This window comes from Bos indicus x Bos taurus, chromosome 8, assembly GCF_003369695.1.
Source record: "Bos indicus x Bos taurus breed Angus x Brahman F1 hybrid chromosome 8, Bos_hybrid_MaternalHap_v2.0, whole genome shotgun sequence".
In the NCBI taxonomy this organism is placed as follows: domain Eukaryota; kingdom Metazoa; phylum Chordata; class Mammalia; order Artiodactyla; family Bovidae; genus Bos; species Bos indicus x Bos taurus.
In genome coordinates, this window is record NC_040083.1 from 69506374 (window position 1) to 69528223 (window position 21850).

Below are 21850 nucleotides of genomic sequence, written 5' to 3' on the forward strand. Positions count from 1 at the left end.
TTAGGAGTGATCAGTGAAGATCTGTGCCATGAGAGGTTGTGAGTGTTTATCAAGCTTTTGATGGTAGTAATTTTGACCTCTGTAAACACCAAGCCGTTTTGTTCTTTTTCTTAGATGATTTTTTTGTTTGTTTTTATTTATTTTATTGGAATATAATTGTTTTGCAATGTTTTGTTAGTTTCTGCTGTACATCTTGAATCAGCTATATGTATACATACATCCCTTCCCCCTGGGGCCTCCCTCCCACCCCCCCATCCCACCCCTCTAGGTCAGATGATTGTTTTTTGAGTCAGAGTCACTTGGCATGATAATGACTGAATGCATTATTTAAGACTCTAGAGACCACACACATGGCATCTGTAACAGACAAAACTTCAGTAATTATTGTTAAAACTTGAGATAATGTCTCATATATTTCATATCTATCTGGATCTTCCTATGGTAACCAAGTCATTTTTTCCCCTTTAATTTGGATATGGATTATTTACCTTTCCCAGTGTCTGAGGAATTAGTCCTGCATTTGTTGATTATCAAGGATAAAGGTCTTGGTAGTACTAAGAATAAAGGGCAGGGTGTTTACTGACAGTCTAGAATCTTGAGACAGAAGAAAATATCCAAGAGAATAAAGGGCAAAATCATGGAATGTGCACGGTAATCAGTGGCTTCTGGCATCGGAGAGATTGTGTTCTGTTGATTTTGGACATAAATGGTCTATTCACGTTATCTTCTGCTTTTGGAGCAAAACAGTTCTGGAAATCCTAACTCAGACACAGTGTCTGGCCATAGCAATGATGTCAGCAGTACGCGTAGTTAATTTTTTCCATGTAGTGTTAATCGTTACAAGTACATGATACATACCTTTACCAAAGTTCTTCTGACATGTCTCCCCAAGGTTAACTGTTGATCTTTAGATTATAGCTGGAACTTTAGGTGGATGTAAGGAAGAAGCAGAAACTCCTGGTAGGTGTTGAGTCTACAGGCTTTATTTATTCATTTAATTTATTATATTAAACATTAACCAGCCTTATCAGAATGGAAGAGAGTGGAATCTTCTGTTCAAGTACATAATCAGTTTCATAAAGAGTCAGTCATTGAGTATTCTGGAAGTAAGAATATGTCTTGAACAGAGAGGATATTGACAAATATCCAAGCCTTTTGATTTATCCTATAAAATGTACGAGGAATGTCACCAATACAAGCTTATTTAAACCTAGAGATAAATCTTTTGTCGACAGCTATTGTGTCAGTGTTTAATCTGAAAGATAAACAAACATTGAAGCATATCTACTTTAACACATTTTAAATTAATACATCATTAACTTAGGAAGGCTGAAGGCTGAACTCTTTTCATTTGTCAGATTTTTTTTTTCTTTTTACCCCATTTTAATAAAGCAAAGAGCTCTCACAATAGTTTTGAGTTAATTAAAAGTTGGAGAATGCCAAACAGAGCTAATAATTTCTATTAATCCTTTAAAAATATTTTTAATAAGGTAAAGGATCAAATCTTTGTGTAACCTAATGGTCCTTTAATTGGGTAGACCCAAAGATATTATAGGCGTAAGAGACATCTTTACAGTTTTATTGTTCTGAATTTGGAGTAGAACAAAATCAAAGGGAATTGTTGTGTGACAAAATACCAGTTGTGACTATCCAAAAGTGAGGAGTAGTTAAAGGCAGTATATTTAAAAATACAGCAATAAGTGACACTGTTTATTAGGAATGTCATCTTTTTTCTAAAAGTAAGGAATGTAAAAAAAAGAAGACTTACAAGTTTGTCAAAAGAAAAAAAAGCACAGAATTAACAGGATACTTGGATTTAAGGATTTAAGGAATGTCTTCTTGGCACAGAATAACTTTGCCCTTTTAATAGAAAGAAAATCAAATTCTAGTTTTCCTTTATTTATTACTCATGAAAGCATTTACATTAAAAGGATTTATAAGCCTTTATTCCTTTATGATAAATCCCTCACGTTTGACCAGTTTTGGCAGAAATTCTGATGTATTTTCTTTCTCTTGTCGAAGGTGGTTTTGTTTTTGTACAAACCCAGACAAATAAAATATACCAGTTCTCAGATTTTCTACTTTTATTAAGGTCTACTGTCTAATTTATCTATAGCTATACTCTGTCATTTTTGATACAACCAGAAATCCCCCTCCCAGCTTTATTAAGATAAAATTGACATACATAATTTTGTGAGTTTAAGGTGTATAATATGTTAATTTGATATAGTTATATTCTGCAAAATGATTATTTACCACAATGGTGTTAGCTGACAACATATAAACACCGTATAATGACCATATTTTTTTTGTGGTGAGACAGACATTTCTTATTCTAAAATACAAGATTATTCTCTTTATTTCTGGATAACCCAAAACATATCTGATACTATGCATTCACATTTCCGTGTCTTTACATGCATTCTTTTACGTTCTTTCAAAATCAGTAACAAAAGACATTGTTAAGAGTTAAAGGTTGAATGAGAGGGGAATAGTGAGGGTATTAGAAATGAGTAATCTTATAACTTTCAGAGAGTTACAAATTAAAAGGGCTTTTATTGCCTGTGGATTAATTGGTCTCTAAATTCTCTTTAGGGTAATGCCAATTAGTCTTTTCCAGGTTTTGTGTCTCCTGCCTGTGTGAATGCTAAGTTCATTGGTGTCCGACTCTTTGCAACCCCATGGACTGTAGTCTACCCAGGCTCCTCTGTTCATGGGATTTTCCAGGCAAGAATACTGGAATGGGTTGCCATTTCCTCCTACAGGGGATCTTCCTGACCCAGGGATTGAACCTGTGTCTCCTGAAATGGCAGATGGATTCTTTACCACTGAACCACCAGGAAAGCCTCTTTGTATCTCCTGTGCTGTGCTTAGTCGCTCAGTTTTATCTGACTCTTTTTGACCCCATGGACTGTAGCCCGCCAGGCTCCTCTATCCATGGTATCAGATCCGATCTGGTGTCTATGCAGAGTTGCTGTTAAATTACTTTACCTGAGGTCTTATCTTGAAACATACAGATCTGAAACATCTGGTGTGAGAAAGTTTGAGCTCAGATAGTCTGTGATGTATGTTGTGGTTTGGTTTGGCTCACTTTATTTGTCCTTTGAGTCATAGTACAGTTATAAGTTGGGACTTCTGTTTCGATTCTGAGAGGTGTCTCATGTTAGTTTCTTGTGCGTATAAAAGTGTATTTGTGATTGTTGAACAGTCTAAGGAAAAAACTTTGACTTCAAGAATTCAATATTAGTTTTCCACTGCTGTGTAACAAATTATCAAAAACTTAGTGGCTTAAAACAATGATTTTTTTAGCTCAAAGTTGTGTGGCTCAGAGGTACATTCATGGCATAGACTTCTCTGCTCAACAGCTCAAAGGCTGAAATCAAAGTGCCCACCAGGGTGAGTTTACATGTGGAGGCTCGGGGAAGAATCTGACATTAGCACGTTCAGGTTATTGATAGTTCCTTGTGGTAGTAGGAATGAAGTCTGTATTTTTATCTGGGGGCCACTCCTTGCTCCTAGAGGCTGCCTTCATTCCTTACTCCGTGGCCTCCTCTGTCTCCAAGCTAACGATGGAGAACTTATACGTCGAATCCCTTTCATGTTTCAGATCTCTCAACTCCTATGTCTAACCTCTAGATCCAGATGCAAAGGTCTCCTGTGCTTAGGTCAGGTGTACCTGGACAATCTCCTATTTTAAGGTCATCTGATATGGGACCTTACTTATGCTTTCAGACTTCCTTCCTTCCAGCAATACCTACACTGTGGTTTGATGGAGTAACTGGGAGAAGGTGTGTGGATACCATGGGCCAGGCATCTTGAGGGGTCTATCTCCCACTCACCCCAGTGCCTTTGTGTGTTTTGAAGCATAAGCCACAGAGCTTCCTCCTTGTCATCTTAGTAACTCTTGGTCATTTATAGGTGTAACTTAAATTTGATGTTGAATTTTTGAATGTCACTGCTAAGAGTCAGTTTGGGGTACAGCTCTGCTGATTTGAGAAAAGTCTTATTTATGTATGAAACTGATTAGCATAGGGAAGGTTATTGACAACGGGATTGCCTTTTTTGCCTTTGGCATTTCTTATTTTTCTTTTAGTAAATTTTTTAAATAAAAACTTGGAAAAATGTAGGGCAAAGCAGATAGGGAAAAAAAAGCCATCTGTAGTCCAAACACATACTTTCATCCTATTCTTCTAATTTTTATTGTTCACTAAAAAGAATATCAGTATGCTCATGTAGTGTACAAAATAATTATATACTAACTTCTTATATATATATATTTTTCTGATTATAGAAGTGATACAGGGTAATTGGAGAAAATTTAAAAAATAGGCAAGCTGGAAAAATAAGATAATTTAGAATCTTGTTACCTAGCACTAATACTTGGGTATATTTCTTTACTGCCTTGTCTAATGCATTGAAAGTGAAAGTGAAGTAGCTCAGTCGTGTCCGACTCTTTGCAACCCCGTGGACTGTAGCCCACCAGGCTCCTCCGTCCATGGGATTCTCCAGGCAAGAATACTGGAGTGGGTTGCCATTTCCTTCTCCAGGGGATCTTCCTGACCCAGGGATTGAACCCAGGTCTCCCACATTGCAGGCAGATCCTTTAACCTCTGACCCACCAGGGAAGCCCAGGTCTAATGCATTATTTAGTCACAATTTAGATCATATTATATGAATTTATTTTTAAACAGAATTAACACTGGGACACTTAACAATTTTAAATAAAAGATATTTGGTGTATTACTTATCACCCAGGAGTTTTTTTGTATCTTAATCTTTAAAAGTGACTTTGTTAATTCTGGGTGAATTTTAAATTCATAAATAAGTTTTTTATTTAAAAAATTTTACATGCATATGTACATATATATATGTGTGTATATATATATACACACACACACACACACACATATATATATGTATAATCACTATTTTGTGGGAAAAAGAGAATTCCATTGTCTTTTCAAATTGACTCACTCCCTCTGAGTCCCTGACAGCTGAGTTTTCACCCTACCTTATATTTTAATGCCATCCATGGACCAAGGACAGTGGTGTTTCCATTGGCTCTACTTCCCTCTTGCTTCTTGAGACAAGATGCTATGACCCTGGCTCCCTCTGGGGAATAGCAGCTCAGAAAAAGAAAGTGCTTTGAAACGAGGTCTTTAAAGAACGTTCCAGACTTAGAGAGTGAAAGAGAGCACCATGTGCCTCCTCTCCCCTCTTCTTCTGACTTCTTAGACTGACTATGCTCAGTCCCTCAGTCATGTCCCATTCTTTGTGACCCCATGGACTGTAGCCTGCCAGTTTCCTCTGTCCATGGAATTTTCCAGGCAAGAATACTGGGATGGGTTGCCATTTCCTACACCAGGGGATCTTGCTGACCGAGGGATGGAACTGTGTCTCTTACATCTCCTGCACTGGCAGATTCTTTACAACTGGCATCACCTGGGACGGACTAGAATGCTAAAATGTCCTACCTGAAGATGCAGACTGATAGAGGTCTCAGTGCGGTATTTTCCTGCTGAAACATTAATAGACCGGGCATTCGCTATATGAATTATTAAAGAATACAGAAAATCACTATTTACTTGGTGATGAAAATAGTTTGTTTTATTACTTACTGTGCTTCTACTTTTGAGGAGAGAGATGAGGCAAAGACAAATGCTTTGTTTTGTAATATTCCTTGCAAAATGTCCAAAATGTGATTTGGATTTGGTCATCAACCATGTCAACAATGATTCTGTTTTAACAGTGGGGTGAAAAAAATCCTTCTATTAGTGCTTTTCTTAGGATTGAGAAGGAACTGAAATGGAAGACGTGTACACGAGTGGAAGTTTGATTCTCTGAGTTACATAATCTTACATAAGGAGCCGCTGACTCATTGGAAAAGACCCTGATGCTAGGAAAGATTGAGGGCAGGAGGAGAAGGGGGCAACAGAGGATGAGATGGTTGGATGGCATCACTGACTCAATGGACATGAGTTTGAGCAAACTCAGGGAGATAGTGAAGGGCAGAGGAGCCTGACTCTGCAGTCCATGGGGTTGCAAAGAGTCCATCATGGCTTAGCAGCTGAACAATAATAACAACAATGAAAACTCTTAAGATTTATTCTCTTAACTTTCTTATATATTATACAGCAGTGTTAGCTATTACCATTACAGTACCTTATATTCCTAGTACTTATTTACCTTTTCACTGAAAATTTGTATCTTGCTACCCCTTTCCTCCATTTCTCCCTCCTCCCACCCTTCTCCTTTGGTAACTGTGAGTCTGATCTCCTGTTCTATGAGAATCGTTTTTAGATTCCATATGTAAGTGCTACCATACAGGATTTTGTCTTTCTTTGCCTGACATATTTCACTTTTAGCATGATGCCTTCAAATCCATCCATATTGTTGCAAATTATAAGACTTTCTCATTTTTTAAGGCTGAATAATACTCCATTGTGTACGTATGTACCATAACATCTTTGTTCATCCATCAATGGACACACAGGTTCTTTCCATAACATGTTAAATTGTACATGCCTCTTAGACATCTGAGTAGATGTTAAATAGACTGTTGGATTTAACAGTCTGGAGGGCTCATCAGTTTTCAGAAGGTTTATGTTGAAATTCTTGGTTGTATTTGTACAAACAACTCCCTTTATAATCATGTTGCAGCTAGTTTAATTATGAAATAAAATCATTTCTACAGTTTTTACTTTCTCATTTATTTATGTATTTGGCTGTGCTGGGTCTTAAGTTTTGACACACATGATCTTTAGTTGGCATGTGGGATCTAGTTCCCTGACCAGGAATTGAACCCAGGATTCCTGCATTGGGAGCACAGAATCTTAGCCACTGGACCACTAGGAAAGTCCCTTATTTTTAAAGATAAAAAGCTGAATGATTTCCCTCCACTGTTTTTTATGACTATTTTTTTTTAATGTGGATACACTTTAAGTAGCCTGTTCTTTTTTAAACAATTACTTAATTATTATTTATTTTTGGTTGCACTGGATCTCCGTTGCCTTGCGTGGGCTTTCTCTAGTTGTGATGAGCAAGAGCTGCTGCCTAGTTCCTCACTGTGGTGGCTTCTCTAGTTGTGGAGCACAGTCTCTAGTAGCTGTGGCTCACAGGCCTGAGAGCGTGCAGGAGCTGTGGTGTGTGGGCTCAATAGCCGCAGCTCGTGGGCTCAGTAGCTGCAGCTCGTGGGCTCTGGAGCGCGGGCTCAGTAGTTGTGGCGCATGGGCTTAGTTGCTCCATGGCATGTGGGATCCTCCCGGACCTGGGATTGAACCTTGTTTCCTGCATTGGCAGGTGGATTCCTAGCCACCAGGGAAGGCCTAAGTGGCCTTTTCTAGTACCAGTCATCTTTGAATAACAAGAACCTCCTCTCCCCCCCCAAAAAAAGTGTACTGTAGTTTGTTAACCCCTAAATTATCATATTTCTGGGTAAATGACGTTTTGATTCATAGTCAAAATTTTTTTAACTCTATGCTTGCGTTTTGAGACCCTTTAATCCCTCTATTAACCCGCTTTCTTGTTGATAAGGATTGTAGCTTTTAAAATGATGAGCCTAGGTTAAAAATAAAGGATCCAGTCTCCCAAGTGACAATATGAAATAACCAATAAAGCAATAACTTGAGTGCTGGCACTACCAACATTTTGATTCTTTCATTTAAAAACGCCTAATTTGGTCCTGAAACATTGTAAGTCAACTGTACTTCAATAAAACTTATATATATTTAGAAAAAAAATTAAAATGCCTACTTTGGTTAGCATAATTTTTTTAACAAATAAAATGTCTGGAATTACTTATTACTCTTGTAATTACACTTGAGTATCTTTTCTTGGAAATTTGAAAAATTGTCCTAAGACTTGGTTTTGGAAGGATGATAGGTTTAGAAATGGAATAAAGAGGCAACACAGCCACAGAAATGAAGAAGGGGAACTTCTATGTCTGGCGGCATATGGTTTATTTATGACTTGAAAGGATACAAGTACTAAACCTCAGTGTTACAGTCTAAATACTTCATAGTTTAAAGCATGGGTAAGATGTTAGAAGCTTAAACTTCAGAGTCCAAGTGCTTAGATTGTATTTTTTTAATCAGTGAAATTCTGTAGGTCATTAAAGGCAGTTTGAAACTTGTTAAAACTCAAACTTGGGCTTGAACACGTGTATATACATAATATTTAAGTTTTCATTCTAGTCTTATTCTTGTTCCGCTAAATCCATATTTATCCAAACCAGTCTGACTTAGAAAGTGTGGTCTGTGAACCAGTGTCTGTCCACCAATTGGTGCTAAGTGAAGTAAGTACAGAGAGTAGTGAGCATTTAAAAACTTTCATAGCAGCTCGACATCAGCACAACATCTGTGCCTGTGATTATTTTTCTAGTAATTTATTCTTACTGCATTTTACAAAGTTTAGTTTTCTACCTGTTGGTGCTAGGGTGGGGGCAGTTCCCAAGACAGTTTATGAAGCATTTCTCTAGATCCCCTTTTTTTCCACTCAGAAATTCTGCACTCCTTGTATCCATGTGGCCACATAAGGGCTGGGAGTAAGGACACGAAGACGAGTAAACTGTGCCTGTGTGATGACTGAGAATGAAGGTGCTGATTATCTGAGCTTAGTGGGCATGAGCTTTGCAACCCCATGGAGTGCAGCACACCAGGCTCCCCCGTTCTTCACTTCTGGACTTTGTTCAAAATTCATATCAACTGAATCAGTGATGCTATCTAACTATCTCATCCTCTGTTGCTCCCTTCTCTTCCTGCCCTCAATCTTTCCCAGTATCAGGGTCTTTTCCAGTGAGTCGGCTCTGCGCATCAGGTGGCCATAGTATTGGAGCTTCAGCTTCAGCATCAGTCCTTCCAAGGAATATTCACGGTTAATCTACTTTGGGATTGACTGATTTGATCTCCTTGCAGTCCAAGGGACTCTCAAGAGTCTTCTCTAACACCACAGTTTGAAAGCATCAGTTCTTCAGCTCTCAGCTTTCTTATGGTCCACCTCTTACATCCATACATGACTACTGGAAAAAATGGGTCACCTGCTTGATGGCTCTGTAGTGGGTCTAATGGCAACCTCCTCCAAGAGGGCTTACGCCACACGCTGTGCCTACTCTATACTATTGCTTGTTTCTCCCATAATTTTGAAGCAAATCCCAAATAGCATTTACCTTCATTTAAAAATATTTCAGTAAGAATCACTAAAATACAAAAGGTTTATTATTATTATTTAACACAACCATAGTACCATTGCTATTTTAGTAAAAATGTAAGTAAACTTGTTCAGGACTAACCTTTACCCTGTTTTATAGACTCACTAGATGAGTGAATAAAAAACCCATCATAATATTTTTGTCTTATAATAGATGTAGATTATCCTATTAAGATAGTATATTGGTGTACGGTATGAATCACACAAGTTAACACTAAATTTGTCCTCCAAATTGAGGTGGTTTGAGAGTGAAAGGGGATGCTGTTAACAGTTACACTAGGAGAATGACTGAAATCTAGGACTGTCTTGAGTAAACTGGGGTGTATGTGGTCCCCTTCCGGAGAAGGCAATGGCAACCCACTCCAGTACTCTTGCTTGGAAAATCCCACGGATGGAGGAGCCTGGTAGGCTGCAGTCCATGGGGTCACTAAGAGTCAGACATGACTGAGCGACTTCACTTTCACTTTTCACTTTCATGCATTGGAGAAGGAAATGGCAGCTCACTCCAGTGTTCTTGCCTGGAGAATCCCAGGGACGGGAGAGCCTGGTGGGCTGCCATCTATGGGGTCGCACAGAGTTGGACACGACTGAAGCGACTTAGCAGCAGCAGCAGCAGCAGCAGCATGTCATCCCCTGTCTCAGTGTAATATTTGCCGGTTGGATAGCTACTATGATTTCTTTCAGTGGGCTTTGAATAGTCAAAATGAGCCAAGTTGCAGCCAAGAGTATTACAAAACCTACTATAGGACTTTCTTTACTTTTGAATAATACAAAATGGTATGGCTAGAGCAAGTTTAAAATTGTGTAAGTGCCTGTAGAAGTTGGTTCTTAATAACACTTCCATAAAGCTAGAAGTGAAATCATCAGACATAAGCACAGATTAAAATGAACCCCTCTGTTGGGACTTCCCCAGCAGTACAGTGGTTGGGACTCTGTGCTCCTGGTTCACAGGGCACGGGTTTGATCCCTGGTCAGGTAACTTGGATCCCATGTGACCAAAAATGAAAAAGAAATAACATGAACCTCTTCTTTAAAATGTATGGTTTATAGACTTATGGCTATAGGTCACAGGAAATCTAAAAGTAGACTGTTTTAAAGATAGGTAAAAGAAGAGATGATAGCCAGTTTTAAAACATCAAAAATTTTTTTCTGTTCAAGTTACTAATTTACTGTGATGTTGTATATAATCTTTATATCTAGTGTAAACTGAAGTTAGTTGTTAGCATTTCCAGATTAGAAAACAAAACTAGGCCTCCCATATCTATTTTTCTTAAGTTTGTGCTCTGTTACTATAGCAAGTTATTTTGTGAAAGAGCTCCATTCTGTTAGTTGTGTTCTTATTATGACTAATATTTTAAGCGACTACCTTTTAATAGGGCTTCTCTTGTGGCTCAGCTGGTAAAAGAATCCGCCTGCAATGCAGGAGACCTGGGTTTGATTCTTGGGTTGGGAAGATCCCCTGGAGAAGGGAAAGGCTACCCACTCCAGTATCCTGGCCTGGAGAATTCCATGGACTATATAGTCCATGGGGTCACAAAGAGTTGGAGACAACTGAGTGACTTTCACCTTTTAATAATACATACATACACTTGTGTTTGTATTAATAATAGAATCATACATTGCATTAGTAGTAAAATCATACATTTATGATTCCCCTAAATAGGAACTGAAGTCAAACTTCCAAGACATGGCTTCATTATGTCTATTCTTTGAAGGAAATAAATGCATTTTTAGTAGTGTTGTGGTTTCTTGTCCTTCATTTTTTAAACCGTAGTTTCTTTTTGAATACTTTTTCATAGAAAAAATATATTCATTGTCTCACTGTTAGCTTATTTACTGAATCAAGTGTTTCATGTTTATATGTAAGGCATAATTTATACACCTCTAGATCTTTTAAATGACTTTGTGGCCTTCTAAAAAATTAGAATCAATCATCTATAATATATAGTATCTTTAGTTTTTTTCCCCATGTAGTTCTGGTGCTGTGGATGTTAAATCATGGTGATGTTTTAGACTTAATTTGTTATGTAAAAGTGATGTGTTTATGGGGGTTTTCTATATCTTCAGCTGTTTAAATTTTTTTTTTCTTTTCTTTCTAGCTGTCCCCTTTCCTCCGACCCAGCGGCTTTCTTTGAAGGAAGTATTTGAGAATGGGAAACCTAAAATTGATGTTTTGAAAAACCATTTGGTGAAGGAAGGGCGACTGGAAGAGGAAGTAGCCTTAAAAATAATCAATGATGGGGCTGCCATACTGAGACAAGAGAAGACTATGATAGAAGTAGATGCTCCAGTCACGGGTATGAGAAGGGTCTGCACAGTGGCACTTAGATTTGCGCTAGATTGAGGAATGACTACAGATTTGAGCTAGTTTGAGGAATGATTACAAATCATCATCGACTAAAATGTGTAATAATTATTCTAGGAATTGTGAGCAGTCTCACGATTGTTTGATATGTTTATTTTTCATTGAAGAAATACAATTTAAAATGTCTAATATTTCCAGTAGGACTGTTTCAAATTGATAGATTACCTGCAGTTATCAAGCAGTCCAGTCAAAAGCTAGAATGATTTAAGTTAAAAGTTAAACTGTGGTCTTAATAGTGTAATGCTCTTTCTCTTCTAAAACATAATTTTTCGCCTCACCTTATGTCTTTTTTCCCTCCTAGTATGTGGTGACATTCATGGACAATTCTTTGACCTGATGAAGTTGTTTGAAGTTGGAGGATCACCTAGTAATACACGCTACCTCTTTCTGGGTGACTACGTGGACAGAGGCTATTTCAGTATAGAGGTAAATATTAAACTGGATATATTGAAACTATCATATTGTATTCTTAATATTTTTTAATTTTCTTTCTTCAGTAGAAGAAATTAAAATGAACACTTGCAGGATTTATAAACTTTGTTACTTTCATTAAGTAAAATGATAGAAATTGATATTAAAAAACTATTTCTTTTATTTGCCAGTAAAAATCTGACATGTGGAAGGCTGTATTAACCCAGTTTTGCAAACAACTTAAGTGTTTACCAACCTTTCCTCTTTGGAGGTAGTGTACAGGCTATATATAAATAACTTAAATTGCTTTTCACCCTAAATGGGGTTTGGATTAGCTCACCTTAATTGTAAAACCATAAGCTGTTGGGCTACACTGAATGCATAGATTAACTGCCAATGCTAAATAATCAGGCATTTAACCTATTGTAGGAATAATTTCTGATACTATTGCACATAGTAAGTACATGTTCATTGAAGGAAAAATAATTACAGTTAATGAAGTTAATGAAAACTCACAATTTATATATTTTGAAAACTGTATGATGACAGAAAAATGGTTAGATTTAAAACAAAGTATTAATATAAGCTTTTACATATAAAAAATAAAACTATTTTAAAACCTAACAGAGGGACTTCTCTGGTGGTCCATTGGTTAAGATTCTATGCTCCCAGTGCAGGGGGCCCAGGTTCTATCCCTGGTCAGGGAACTAGATCCCACAAACCACACCGCAACAAAGATCGAAAATCTTGCATGCTACAACTAAGACCTAAATAAATACTTTTTAAAAAGCTAGCAGAAGGACTTAGTACATTCATATTTAATGTCTATTGATTTAGCTGTATGTGGTCGGCAAAGAAAAGTAGCTTTTGAAATAGTTCAGGTAATTGAATTATTGTGTCCCCAGAATAGGTTTGAGATGAGACATCGAGTCCGCTTGTTGTTCTCGAAGTCCTCAGTTCTGCCTCTCCCTCACAGCGGGGGCTCACTGTACTAAGTACGCTTCTGGTGGCTAAAGGTTTATTGTTCATGCAGCATGTCTGCTAAATACAAGTCAACCATGTCACCTGGTTCTCAACAAGAGAAGCAGCTGTGGTTCTAAAGCTGCCAAAAAAACAAGAAACAGGAGAAATGGATCTTACTCTTCAGTTAGACAGTCTAAATTCATGAGTCAGAAAACCTCAGGGTTGTCTTGCCAGTATCCCAAATTCTAAATGCCTTGCCTCCAGACTGCCCCTGCATTGGGAGCACAGAGTCTTACCTGCCGGATTACCAGGGAAATCTCTCTGTTAGGTTTTGACACATTGTAGGCACGACTGAGCGCCTTCCCTTTCACTTTTCACTTTCATGCATTGGAGAAGGAAATGGCAACCCACTCCAGTGTTCTTAACCTGGAGAATCCCAGGGATGGTGGGCTGCTGTCTGTGGGGTCACACAGAGTCGGACACGACTGAAGTGACGCAGCAGCAGCAGCAGGCACTCGGTATTTGTTGGTTGACTGGATGTTAATAAATCATAGGTTGTATTTGGCTTTATCTTGTTACTTGATGTTTGGCTACCTTAAAGTGTTTTTCTGGAGTAGTTTAAGAGATAAATTAATCAAAACTTTAAAGTGACAGTGCTGTATCACACCAGTTTTAAAATTAAACTGTAGGAGATATCTGGTGTTAGTTGGAAGTCACTTATAAACCAATAAGGTTATAGATTTCTGTAAGCTACAGCTTAGTCCAACATGATATAAGTATATAATTGAACAATAATTTTTTATCAATGTGCTTGATAAACATGAATGTTATGTTTGTCAAACAGGAAAATAAGGTAATGGAGCCCTGATGACAATTTTTTGTTATAAATAGTCATTTTGGGGGGTAGAAAAATTGGGAAATGCAGAATCTAACAAAAACATTTATAAATGAAATAATTACTGTTACTATTTTGTTATATTTCCTTGCATTTTTTTCTCCTTTTACATGTATATACAATTTTCAAAGAAAGTTGAGATTGTTTTGTACGTTCTCTTTTGTAATCGTTTCCCCCTCCTGAACGTTGTGTTGAGAACACTTTTCTCTGTCATTAAAATTTCTCTAAAAACGTGATCAGCGGCATAAATACCATAATTTATTTCACCATTCCTCTTTGGATAATTCAGTTTGTAGCAGGTACTGCTTATTGTCTACTTTTTCTCTTCCTATTCCTTACTAGCAAAATCCTTGTTTTGTTCAAATAAATGGGATTGGGGGTTCAGGGAGAACTTTCAGTGCTGGGGAGGGAAGGCCCTTATCCCAGCCCAAGGGGATGAATTCTTCTGGCTGGTTTGAGCCAGTCATGGCAGTCCACTCCCTGGTACTAGGTGATTAGTCTAAGTAAACATGGGATCCTCTTTTACCCAGTAGTATATAAAGAGATCTTTTGATAATCATGACCTTTCTTTGTTGTGTACAAAAAATCATAAAATTGTATCCTGATGTATAGTACGAGGGAATAAAACTTGAAATTAGGGGCCAAGAAGTATACCAACCGAATTACATTGTAGAGTGGATGTGCATTGTGCTTTTTATAGCTCATTACTTCAGAAAGGTTAGTTGGTCATTTCAGAAGGCAGAAATAAGGACCAAATAAATCCAAAGGTATATCACGTTCTTGGAAAGGTAAGTATAGAAAAGAGAAAGTGCTTTCTATGTTTATATATGAATTTAATCTAATTTTTCCTTGGAATATTGTGAAAGTTGGTATGTTGCAAACGGAAGTCAGGCCCCAAAAGGGAAAAGCCATCTAATTATATTTGTATGTGTCTGTGTGTTTACATTTTATAATGGTTGTTTTGCATTATCTTCCTTAAAACATACACATATTTTGATCTAACAATTTCACTTTTTGTGAAATTATACTACAGATATAATTATGTACAATGACCTGAATGGTTTGTCACATAAAGTTCTACTTGGCGAGCTACAGTCATGGGGTCGCAAAGAGTCAGACATGACTAAGCAACTTAGCACACAGGCATGCAAAGCATCCTGCAACAAAGAATTGTTTATGTTAATAGTACCTAAGTTGAGAGACATTGTTATCATTCTGGGGATGTGAAGATAAACAAGCATAACCAAGTCCTTTCTTGTGTTTTCTAGTAAGAGAGACAGCATCTTTATATTTGTTTAGTGTCCATGAAAATCAAGTCAGGGTAAAGGACTAAAGGGGACAGGAGTAGCTCATTTGGGGCTTCCCTGGTAGCTCTGATGGTAAAGAATCCGCCTGCAATGCAGGAGACCCACATTCGATCGCTGGGTCAGGAAGTTCTCCTGGAGAAAGGAATGGCTGCCCACTCCAATACTCTTGCCTGGAGAATCCCATGGACACAGGAACCTGACAGGCTACAGTCCAGGGAGTCACAAAGAGTTGGACGTGACTAAGCAACTAACCGGAGAAGGCAATGGCAACCCACTCCAGTACTCTTTGCCTGGAAAATCCCATGGATGGAGGAGCCTGGTAGGCTGCAGTCCATGGGGTCGCTAAGAGTCAGACACGACTGAGCGACTTCACTTTCACTTTTCACTTTCATGCATTGGAGAAAGAACTGGCAACCCACTCCAGTGTTCTTGCCCGGAGAATCCCAGGGACGGGGGAGCCTGGTGGGCTGCCGTCTAGGGGTCGCACAGAGTTGGACACGATTGAATCGACTTAGCAGCAGCAGCAGCAAGCAACTAACACTTTCACTTTCAATTTAGTTGGAGGTCAGGGAAGTTCTACTTGAAGAGGTAACATTTGAATAGAAAATGTGAATGACCTGAGAGAATGAGCCACCCGTAAATAGAGGTGGGGCGAGTACCTTCCAGGCAGAGGCCAAGTAGAGCTCTGAGGAAGGAACGAGCCTAAGACAGCTCAGGAACAGAAGCAAGGTCAGCGTGGCTAGACAAAATGAGTAAGGGGACAATGTGGATGGTGCATCAGAGAGATAGGCAGGGGTTGCATGATGTCAGGCTTTGCAAACCATGGTAGAGTTTGGGTTTTATTCTGAACGCAATGAAAATCCTCTAGAGCTTTTTTTGTTTATATGCTTTTTGTTTTTTAAGCATGGCAGTGATATAACTTCCATTCATGTTTTAGAACAGTTACTCTAGCTATTATGTGGTAGACTGACTCTAGGAGCCCAAGAGTGGGTTCAGGGAGACTGGTTAGAAGTCTCATTCAGGAATCAATAGGCAGAAGATGCTGGTGAATTAGTAGAGGACTCAGAGAAGTGTCTGGATTCAGAATTTTGATGTCTTTCCTTTTAGGAGGTAGGAAATCTTGGTTGAATTCAGCCCTTCAGGTCATGGCATATTTATTGCTAGTTTTTCCTAAAAAGTCCCTCTACTGGTTTTTTTTTTTTTAATCTGTGACCTCTATTTTCCTTACTCCCTCTCCCAAGTGTACACGTTTGTGTTGTATTTGGTATATACCTCAGGATACATATATTAATTATGTAACTTTTTAGCATATAACGTTTTTGAGGAAAAAATATTTTTTAGTTTTGCATAAATATATGGTGCTCTTCAGTCATTCTCAAACTCTTCGCAGGCATCATAATTACCCGGAGGGTTTTTTCAAAAACAAATTGCTAGACCCCACCCCAAAATTTCTGATTTTTTTAGGTCTGGGGTAGACCCTGGGAATCTCTGTATTCTAACAAGCTTCTGTTGATTTTGGTTTTCATGTATCATTATGTTTTACAGATCTATATGGGTTTCTGTCTATTCCATTGTATTCCGTAGTATAACATCTATGACATTTTAGTTCTCGTTCTCAATGGTGGACAACTTGGTTGACTCCAGTTTCTTTTTATAATGAACACTGTTGTGAGGAACACCCTTGTATAAATCCATTTATGGTCCCATGTTTTATTAGTAGTTCCTCTATGGCTTTCCCTAGTGGCTCAGTGGTAAAAAATCTGTCTGCTAATGCAGAAGACACGGGTTTAATCCCTGGGTCAGGAAGATCCCCTGAAGCAAGAAATGGCAATCCACTCCAGTATTCTTGCCTGGAGAATCCTGTGGACAAAGAAGCCTGGGGGGCTACAGTCAATGGGGTCACAAAAGAGTCGGACGTGACTGAGCAAGTCAACAGCAACGAAAAACAAAATGATGTATGAATAAGACTGGGATTGCTAGGGAAAAGGGTATGACCCATACATGAGTTGAGTATTTCAGATCACTCTTTAGAATAGCTGTAACAGTCTATATGCCTACTAGCAACACCTAAGAATTCATGTTCTCTTTCCAGAATTTGGTTTTATCTCATTTTCTAACATTTACCAAAATGATGGGTATATTGTTGCTTCAATTAATATTTCTTTGATTACTAGTGCAGTTAAACATCTTCTAATGTACTAGCCATTGTACCCATACGATCCACTGTTAAGAGTTTCTTATATGATCTTTCAGAGATAGGTTAAACATATACAGATATATTTATATATGTTTTAAAAATAAATGTATGCCACTTCTCTTATATCTTAAATTTTTATGTATTCATGGATTCAATTCAGTTCAGTTCAGTCATTCAGACGTGTCCGACTCTTTATGACCCCACGGACTGCAGCACACCAGACTTCCCTGTCCATCACCAACTCCTGGAGCTTGGATTTACGTGGATTAATACATGGATTAATTTCTGACCATTTTGTTCCACTGGTATATTTACTTACATATGTGCCAGGACCACTGTTTTAATTTAGAAATTGTACAGTATGTCTTAACACTCTTTTTCAGTGTTTTTCTGGCTGTTTCCTGGCTATTCATACATGTTTATTTTTTCATATAAACTTAATTATCAGCTCATTAATTCCATAGAATAGCTTGTGGTATTTCTATTGGAAGTGCAATGAGTTTATAAACTTGGAAGAACTATATTCTTTTAATGCTGAATCATCCTATCCAAAAACAGGGAAAGTCTATTTGTTCATATCTCCTTTTGTGTCTTTCAGGAGTGTTTTTTCAAGTTATTCCTGGTATGAGTTTTGCATATTTCTTGTTAAGTTTATTCTTATGTGTTTAATCTTCTTTACTGCTGTTGTAAATGGAGTTTTGTCTACCACTGCGTCCTACATATTGTTTGTATATATGAAGGCTACTACTGGTTTCATATGTTGATTTTATATCCTTCCATGTTACTGGACTTTTTTATTATTTTAGTTAGTTGTATCATTGATTTTTCTGGAGTTTATCAGGTATGATCCTATATTATCTTCAAATAGGAACAGTTTTATTTTTACTCATTCTTAAGCCTCTCATTGACTTCTTTTGTGGAATTCAGTTGACTAATACCTCTAGTACAGTGTTGAATAGTAGTGGTGATAGTCCATATCCTTTTCTTGTTCCTGATTTTAGTGGAAATGTCTCTAGTGTTTCTCCACTAAATAAAATATAAGTTTTAGGACTAAGGTTGGAGAAGGCAATGGCACCCCACTCCAGTACTCTTGCCTGGAAAATCCCATGGACAGAGGAGCCTGGTAGGCTGCAGTCCATGAGGTTGCTAGGAGTCGGACACGACTGAGCGACTTCACTTTCGCTCTTCACTTTCACGCATTGGAGAAGGAAATGGCAACCCACTCCAGTGCTCTTGCCTGGAGAATCCCAGGGACGGGGGAGCCTGGTGGGCTGCCGTCTATGGGGTCACACAGAGTTGGACACGACTGAAGTGACTTAGCAGCAGCAGCAGGACTAAGGTATGTGTGTGGGTGGCCTTATCATAAAGATCTAGATGTTTGGATAGAACATGGGAACAGAAAGTAAGAAGAGGTTTCTGTGAAGGCTACTCTCCTAGGTTCTTTCAAGCGTTAGGGCAGAGAATTCCTTGGTGGTCCAGTGGTTGGCACTCTGTGCTTCCACTTCAGGGGGCTGGGCTCAATCCCTGGTCTGGAACAGAGATCCTGCATGCCACACAGTGAGGCCAAAACAAAAACAAAAAAAAAAGAATTCTAGGGCGACAGCAGCAGGTCACACTCAAAAGATGGATTCCTCATGTTTTGTCTTGGGAATAGCAATGAGATATGCCATTACAGCAAGTCATTTCAACTTGTATAAATCGTGATCAAAAGTAAAAATTTTATCCTTATGTTTGTCTTGTAGTGTGTGCTGTATTTATGGAGTTTAAAGATCAATCATCCCAAAACATTGTTTCTGCTTCGAGGAAATCATGAATGCAGGCATCTTACAGAATATTTTACCTTCAAACAGGAATGTAAGTATAATCATTTCTTACACATATATATAATCACAGAACTTTTTAGAAGTTATGCTTTAGCTCGTCCCAAAGCAAATTAAACACAAAGAAAAGAAACTAATGGACCTCAAATACTTCCTGTTCTGTTTTGTTCTTGTTTTGTTTCATTTTCTAGTGAGAACCTAGGTTCCACTATTTAAGACACTTGTTTTAAAAAATAACTTTTGAGTTTCCCCCATGGGAATATTTGGAAAGCATTAAAAAGTCCAAAGATATAAATTGTCCACACAATTACATCACTTAAAATTAGTAACTATTAGCTCACTATTTCAGAGAAGACAATGGCACCTCACTCCAGTACTCTTACCTGGACAATCCCATGGACAGAGGAGCCTGGTAGGCTGTGGTCCATGGGGTTGCTAAGAATCGGACATGACTGAGTGACTTCACTTTCGCTTTTCACTTTCATGCATTGGAGAAGGAAATGGCAACCCACTCCAGTGTTCTTGCCTGGAGAATCCCAGGGACTGGGGAACCTGGTGGGCTGCCGTCTATGGGGTCACACGGACTCGACTGAAACGACTTAGCAGCAGCAGCTCACTATTTGAGACACAGATTTCTATTCTGTCTATATAAAAACCTATCCTGAAATAGTTCAGATCTATACACACATATATACATACATGCACACACACAGCCGTCCCTTGATGTCCCCAAGGATTTGCTCCAGGATTGCCGCAGATACCAAAATCTGCAGATTATCAAGTTCCTTATGTAGAGTGGGGTAATGTTTCCAAATAACTTCCATACATGCTCCTGTATGTGTGTGCTAAGTCACTTCAGTCATGTGTAACTCTTTGCAACCCCATGGACTGTAACCTGCCAGGCTCCTTTGTCCATGGAATTCTCCAGGCAAGGATATTGCAGTGGGTAGCCATTCCCTTTTCCAAGGGGTTCTTCTCTACCCAGGGATTGAACCTGGGTCTCCCGAATTGCAGGCAGATTCTTTACCACCTGGGCTACCAGGGAAGCAAATGTCAGTAAGGAGCTGCTTAAATAAGGGATAATACATCTGAAAAATGGAATGCTAGGCAACTGTTGTAAGATCAAGGTGGATATAGATGTCCTGATATGAAGAGATGTTCAAATCTGTTGTTAGGTGACCAAAGCCACTTGCAGAACATGTATAGTGTGATTGCCTCTATAAATTACAAACATGTAAGGTGCAGAAATAATTGGTCACAATGATTACCTGTGGGGAGTTAGATCAGGAAGATTAGTACTTTTAATTGTTTGTCTTGCCCTAGACTCCTTGAATGAGCTTTTCATCACGGCTATGTAGTACTCTTAATATTATAACAAGGTTTTAAACTGGTAACTTTCAAATTATCCAACTTTAAAGATTTAAAGTTAAATCTTTAGCTTTTTAAAGCATCTCAGGTGGCTCTGTAGCACACCGCCAGTTAAGAACACCTGTTACAGAGGCTTGGCACGCATCTACTGTTTGTCACTTGAGAACCACTCCATTAAGTGATTGAAAAATTGGAAATATTTTGCACTGTTTTTCTAAGCCAAATGTTAAAGTGGTTCTCATTATGTCTCTATTTCTTTACCTGGGAAAATAAACAATTCATATTAAGCAATTCACAAAGGCCCTGGAATGCCCAATATTTAGCAATATACAAGAAATGAAGAAAGAGGTGTATGGATGCCTTTGAATTAAGATTCAGGGTTTTTTAGGTAAATCTAATTTTTCCTCTGTTTTGTTCAGAGTTTTTTTTGATGAGTATACTTGGTTTAAGGCTATTTTTTAGCAGATACAACAATAGTTTTGGAAAACACTTTGAGTGTGTCATTTTGCACAGAACTTCTTATCTCAGGTTTTTATTTACTTTTCACATGCTTTAATTTTTTAGTTAAACCACATTTTTTTCTCTCATCTACCAACATACTCCTGTTTCATTCTAACGCTGCATCTGAAATGTAAATAAATCTTTGAATAAACACACAAATTCAAGTACAGTTTCAATTTTTTTTCCTATATAAGGAAAGAGCATGTGTACTGCTTTGCACAAGTTGTTTTTACTGATAAGCTGATCTTTCTTATAGAGACACTGTGGCATTTAGAATCAGTACTTATAATTACTGCCAAGTGATGCTTAGTTCCAAATTTTGCAGCTGCAGTCTTGTTAATATTTCCAAAAGGGGCAGGTGGAGGCTTTTATTATATCAGGTTTTTAAGTGCTTTATATTGCAGATATTTTTAAAATTTCTTTCAAATCCAGAGATAAGTTTTTCAAAGATAATTTGAGTAGCAAAGTATCACAGTTAATTTTTGACATATTATTTATCTTTGCAAAAACATTTCTTTATTGCTATAATATTTAGAAAGCAAGTAACCTAGTGGTTTTATGATTCCATCTCATAGCTCTAGGTTCAAATTTCTAAGTAAATTAATTTCTTTTTTCCAGGGGCCCTTTTTTGATGTGTAGTTAAACATTTATTAAAATTATAGGACGTTCCAGAAACTCCTATAATTTTGCTAATGAAAATAGTACTGTTATGACAAGTTGATTTTTTTTAATAAACAAATATTGTTTGCCATTGTTCATTACTTACATAAGCATTATTTACAGTAGCAAGAGATTGGTGTCCTTAGATTGTGTTATATC

General features: G+C 37.8%; 1 protein-coding gene across 7 annotated transcripts in view; it reads left to right on the forward strand.

Moving 5' to 3' along the window:
- Window positions 1-21850, forward strand: part of PPP3CC (protein phosphatase 3 catalytic subunit gamma) — an 81357-nt gene that overhangs the window by 21394 nt on the left and 38113 nt on the right. For all 7 annotated transcript variants that reach the window (XM_027549863.1, XM_027549857.1, XM_027549856.1 and 4 more), the window contains exons 2-4: window positions 11304-11501; window positions 11871-11995; window positions 19085-19196. In XM_027549863.1, the coding sequence (XP_027405664.1) occupies window positions 11304-11501; window positions 11871-11995; window positions 19085-19196 (435 nt within the window). The remainder of the gene's footprint in view (window positions 1-11303; window positions 11502-11870; window positions 11996-19084; window positions 19197-21850) is intronic.